Source organism: Camelus dromedarius, chromosome 8 (genome assembly GCF_036321535.1).
Source record: "Camelus dromedarius isolate mCamDro1 chromosome 8, mCamDro1.pat, whole genome shotgun sequence".
Lineage (NCBI taxonomy): Eukaryota > Metazoa > Chordata > Mammalia > Artiodactyla > Camelidae > Camelus > Camelus dromedarius.
Window position 1 is genome coordinate 30,708,380 of NC_087443.1, and position 6,000 is coordinate 30,714,379.

General features: G+C 45.4%; 1 protein-coding gene across 2 annotated transcripts in view; it reads right to left on the reverse strand.

The window, feature by feature from the left end:
- The window catches only part of VCL (vinculin), a 91,416-nt gene extending 85,956 nt beyond the window's left edge, over positions 1 to 5,460 (reverse strand). Inside the window, exon 1 of one of the 2 annotated variants that reach the window (XM_031461073.2) lies at positions 5,182 to 5,460. In XM_031461073.2, coding sequence (XP_031316933.2) covers positions 5,182 to 5,349 — 168 coding nt within the window. In that variant the 5' untranslated portion in view covers positions 5,350 to 5,460. The remainder of the gene's footprint in view (positions 1 to 5,181) is intronic. The other variant, XM_031461076.2, reaches the window with a different exon arrangement.
- Between the last annotated feature and the right edge of the window lie 540 nt (positions 5,461 to 6,000).

Here is a 6,000-nt window from a genome sequence, read left to right on the forward strand (position 1 = left end):
TTATCTGTTTTGTAGGCATAAATACTTTGTGCTGATCTGTATCTATTCTTTATTTTTTTAATGCTACAAAATTGAACGTCACTGTGAAACAGAACCCTACCTTCACATCATTTTTTTCATATAGGCCCTTCACACAGGCCATGCCAAAGCCAGGCTTCAAACAGGTAACCTTGCCAGGTCCAGGACAAATGGAAACTAACAGCATTCTTCTTGCTTCTGATTCAAGGTGGAAAACTTCCACTGATATTTAACAACTTTGCTCTAAGTGAACACATAATCGTGGAGTCAAAAAAGCAGAGGATCCAGAGTATGAGAAACAGAGTTTGACTCCAAGCTCCACCACTAACTGTGCCACTGTGGGCAGGTTACTTAATTTCTCTGATCTACATACAGTATCCTCACCTGTAAAATTGGGACCATAGCAATACCTACCTTAAAGGATTGCTGAGATTATATATATGAAAGCATTTTATAAGCTATAAAGGATTATACAAATACTCTTATTATTTACTCTATTAATTTTTCCTTAATATGGGAATTTATATGTCCATTTGAAAAACTGGAAACTACAGATTAAGGAAAAAAATCACCCACAGGCCTGTCACCCAAACATCATTGTTATTTATTTTAACTGAAATAAGTCCAATATCAACCAAAAGAAATTAAAGAATACTTTCAGATGTTAATACAGATGATTTACAAATGACAAAATTGCTGAGCTCTTTTTAAGAGCAGAACAGTCTTTGCCATCTATCAGTTTAAAGTAAAGACAATGCTGCTATTTGTCCCAGAGCTGGTCCCAACAGGGTATGATATACGGGTGAGGCTCATAAAAGTCAAGGGCACAAAAACTCCCAAAATAAATATTTCATGAGCCCCAGGAGGAGTTGCAACACATGCCCTCAGATGCAATGGAAAAGGCAATGTCTGAACCCCATTAATAAAACTGGCATGACTATATGGTCACAAAGACTGAGATTTCTATGGGCCATTTCAATGCGGGAAAAAAAGACAAATTTATATACCATGCTACAAGACAGGCAGTCTAAGAGTTCGGAATTTTTCACACTGCTTACTGAACCCTCCCCTTGGAACTTGTACCCCTCCTCTATTTTTTCCTTTCCCATCCTTCTTTCTCCTAGGCCCGCTCCTTGTTTTCTTATTGTATCAGAATCACTGTGTTGAAATGGCCTTCTTTTATCCAATGGAATATTATTCAGCAACAAAAAGGAGTGGATTTCTGATACATACTACACCATGGATGAACCGTGAAAACATTATGCTAAGTGAAAGAAGTCAGACACAAAAGGCCACATATTTTATGACTCCATTTATATGAAATATCCAGAATAGGCAAATCTAGAGACAGAAAGTAGATTGGTGGTTGCATATGGCGGGGGTGGTGGGGAATGGGAGGGAATGAGTGATTGCTAATAGGTATGAAGTTTCTTTCTGAGGGGACAAAATGTCCTAAAATTAGTTGTAGTGATATTGCAGAACTCTAAATATACTAAAAAAAACACTGGATTGTACATTTTAAATGAACGAATTGTGTGGTATGTGAATTATACATCAAAAAGCTGTTTTAAAAAAAAAAAAAGGTCTTGTTCAGGATCCCGAGTTGAAAAAAGGACATGCAAATAAATATTCACATCCTATTCTCTCCCTAAGTGTGGGGTAAAAGTGATGACTCAGTTGTGATTATATATACATATATATAGTGACCAGACTACTTTTGTTTAACATAAATGAAAAATTACAAATTCAGCAGAGTCTTGCTTAATGATGCCCTCAGTCAAAACTTGATCCTTAGATTCTCAATGATCCTGTGCCTTTGTCTGAGTTCTTTCCACTCCTAACGCCCTTCTTACCACATCTTTAAATGTTCAAATCCCACCCATCTTTAAAGCCAGTTCAAATGTCACCTCTTCTAAGAAGCTGTCCCCATGCTCTTATGAAAAGGAAACTTACCTTCCTCTGAACTTCCATGGTACTTCTCTTCCTCCAAGCCACTTAGGACTTTCAACCCAGTATTATATTTACTCTGCCCAGTATCATACTTATTGCTTTGACATTAAAAGGGGGGCTCAATAAATACCTATTTGATCAGTGGATAACTACTGTTTAACAATGCAGAATTTCATCTTCACCTGGTAAATTTTAATTTTGGAAAGGTCCAAAAGTCATTTAGACTCAGGAATGGTACACAAAGTAGCAGAGATAAGGAATGCACACTTCAGATAAAATTTTCTTCACCAAAATCAAATTAATTTGACATATGTTTGTAAATAATCTGTAAGAAATTCCCAAAGAGAAGCACTGGAATAAGGATATAATCTCCCATGATAACTGAAAAAAAAAATGTGAACTGCATAAATTCCAAAACATTTGTTCAAAAATTAGTTTCATTATTTTATAGTAATATTGCATTTTTTTTTCTGAGAGTTCTATTAACAAGCTCGACTAATTCTTCTTCTACTATATTTCTAATACTGTTCTAATTCCTGATCCATTTTCCCTGCCACACCCTAAGTCCAGGCCTTCGTTTTCTTCATGACCAACCAATTTTAAAAGTCTCCTAATTTATTTCCCTTCCCATAGTTGCATCTTCCCTTCCACAATACTTATCAAGCCACCCCACGTGCCAATGTTGAGGGGAGCATCTGGAGAGCACACACTTATCAGACAAGGCCGGTTCTCCAGACACAATCTAGCTGGGAACTTGACAGGATTCATCACAGTACTCAGCATATATATATATATAATTGCCACAACTGACACCCAGAATTCCAAGCAATGAGCAGGTCCTCTGGCTTCTCTACAACACAATCTATACAGTCTCCCTCCCACACTGCCCTCATCCTCTCCTGCCCACTCTCTTTGTTCATCTTACTGGACTTCTGTTAAACTGCCCATATGGCATGCACCAACTTGATCTTAGTTTCTTTCCAACTTGCCTCCTGAGCTAGCCAAGACAATCAACTTGCTGTAACTTAGAAGTGTCGTACTCACAAGCACCAGTGTTCATGACTAGTTATCAGCCCAATCCCCCCCCCCCACTATCTTTCTGCTAACTCCTATCTACCTCCAATCTCAAGTCCCTTCTTTTGTAATGTATTGGGAAGTATGTAACTATACATAATTTTGTTTTCAGCTTATGGCTGGTCTCTCTCTCTTTTTTTTTTTTTTTTTTTTTGCATTTGTCTGTCAGTATCTAGTACAGTGTTTTCCTAACTAAGGGAGTGTATCACAGCCACCTATGAAGCTTCCTAAAAACTCAAAGGCCTCCACCAGACCCCCTGAAGAGCTCCTCAGTAAGTCTGGGGTGGGAGCTGGACATCTCTATTTCTAAAAAGCCCCACTGCTGATTCAGATGCACATCTCAACCTGAGAACCACTGATTTATTAAAATGCTCCCCACAAAGCAGACATTCAATTCTTATTAATTCATGCACTGAAGCTCATAAATAACTTTTTTCTAAATAGCCTAACCAGATATCAGCCCCTAGACTACAGTAGCTCTGTTCCAAGTGCAACATGTGGTTTTAAGATTTCATTTCCTGAAGTACTCCTTGGAGGGACACTATTACCTTGTCTCTTTACATTGTTTCCTATTTGTTGAAAAATGGAGGCCTGGAATGCAGCCATGTTAGACACCACTACATAAGAATGTACTCTGGAGTCCTAGATTAAACTTAGTTACAAAAAGAACAAGAACAATGTAGAACTAGACGTTTTGAGTGAATACAGTATTCTTTCTGAATAGAGTCTTACTAAACCCACACAGAAGGCAGATGAGGAATCTGGTCTGTACTGTCCTCCTGGTTACCAGTCTACTGAACAGTGGAGGGGCCCCGAAGACTGAGCCAGACTTTCAGCTGCTGAAAGGCCTCCAGTGCATTAAAGTGCTCTAATCAGATAAGTAACCCAAGCCCCACCCAGACCCACAGTTGCCTCCCAGCCTCCTAACTACCCTGACACACTATTTATACAGCTCAAGGGGGAAACAGTATGAACTTTTTCCAAAGTTGTTCCTCACAGGCAGCAGCAGTCTGAGTCACCCACTCAGTGTAGGAAAGAAAAGTGTGATATTAGCCAGCGGAGTGTTGGGAGTTTGGTCACAGCACCTCTTTTCCTATTTCAGAAATGGACTCCGCCTCCTCCAGGAACCACCTCGGTTATTAGTCACAGCTGTGGGCTACATGGGTCTGCAGAGCCACTTAGGCATCTAGGAAAGTTGTGTTTCGGGGAGGAGACGCCCCGTCCTTTCCTCCGGCAGGGGCCGCAGATCCCAGATTCCACAGGCCTCTCCCAGCAGCTCCATCTTGCTTCCTGCCAGGAGGAGGGGCCGAGGAGGAGGGTCCCCGAGTCTGGAAAGGCCCCAGTGGGAGGAAGCCGTTTGACAGCAGGTAGAAGCCAGGTGGAAATCTCCACGGGAGGGGGTTGAAAATTAAAAACAGCTGGGTTAAGCGAAAGGGGAAAAGGGATTATTCGAGGTCCTGAATAACTGCATAAAGAAACTACCCGGTGTTTGTAAGTGCCGGAGGTGTGAGCAGAAGTAGAATGTCCAGGAAGGGAGGAAACAGAGACGAGTGGCCAGTTAAGACAAGTAGACAAAAGGGCTGGACGCGGGGAACGCTGGGGAGGGGTGGTGGGTGAAGCGGGTCTCAAGGCGAGGGGTAGAAGTATTAGAAAGGAGAACGACGTGGCTCAAAGAATCTCTGGAAGGAAAGGCAGTGTATCAGTAGAAGAACCCGGCAGCCCAGAAGCCAGACTGTGGAGGCCTAAGCAGGAGCTGAGAGCAAGGCTGTCAACGCGAGGGGAGACAGCCCGCTGACGGAAAGGGGCTATCCGACATCCTAATACCAATCATTTATTGAGCGCTTACTATGGGTCTTACAGCTGCGCTAGGCACTTTATAAACACCACCTCGCCAAACCTTCACAGCAAACCCGTATTATTATGATTGCCCCCATTTTATAGATGAGGAAACTGAAGCCCAGGGAGGTGCAGGGGCTTGCTCAAGGTCACAGCACGGGGGAGTCAGGATTCAAACCCGTGGCGGTCTGGCTTCAGAGCCCCCGCGCAAAGCCACAGGCAGCGAAAAGGAGCCGCGAGGCGGGCTGGGATCCCAGGGACGTGTCCCGCCCCCGTTCACCATCCCAGGCCCAGCGCGCTCACCCGAACGAGGTTGCTGACGGCCGCTTGCACGGCGGCCACAGGCGCAGTGAGGTCAGGGATGGCTTTGCCGTCCACCTCGCCTTCCTCGTGCATGATCACCAGGTGCGAGATCTGCTGCGCCACCGGCTCCAGGATGCTCTCGATCGTGCGTGTATGAAACACCGGCATCGCGGCGGCTAGCGGGGCGGCGAACCGCAGACTACAGAAAACTGAGAACGGCTGGACCGGGAACCCGCGGAGAGACGGACTCCGAGCAGCGACTACGGAGTCCGGGCTTCCCTCAGCGTAACCAGCCTCCCGGGTGCCCCGCCCCCTCGCGTCGCCGCGCCCAATGGCAGCGCCTCTCAGAGCCGGGCCGCCACACCTATTGGTCCCGCTTCGAGATGCTCCGCCCCCGCAACCGCGCCGCCAAGACCCCGCCCCGCCCCCATTCCCAAGGGAGGGGCCTGGGACTGGGGCTGCGCCACAGGGATTGCGACCGGATTCCCGAGCCCTAACGCCGGGCGCTCCTTATAAGGGCATGGTGGGAACGGAGCGTGCGGCTGGAGTCGGGGGCCCCGCCCCCCGGGGCCGCCTCCCGCCTCTGCTCTGCAGAGCTCCGCCCCTCTGCAGAATCACCTCAGCGGGGCGGGGTCTCCTCACCTCGGGCGGTGCTGGAATCTGACCTATAGGTCTCCCTGCCAGCTCCCAAACTTTTCCTGTCATACAATGCCCTCAAAATACTCTTTCCATTTCTCTCAGTAATACGTTCGAACAACAATGAGGCACAGGGATACATGAGCGTCTCATTCATTCACATACACATTCCACCCACTCCCA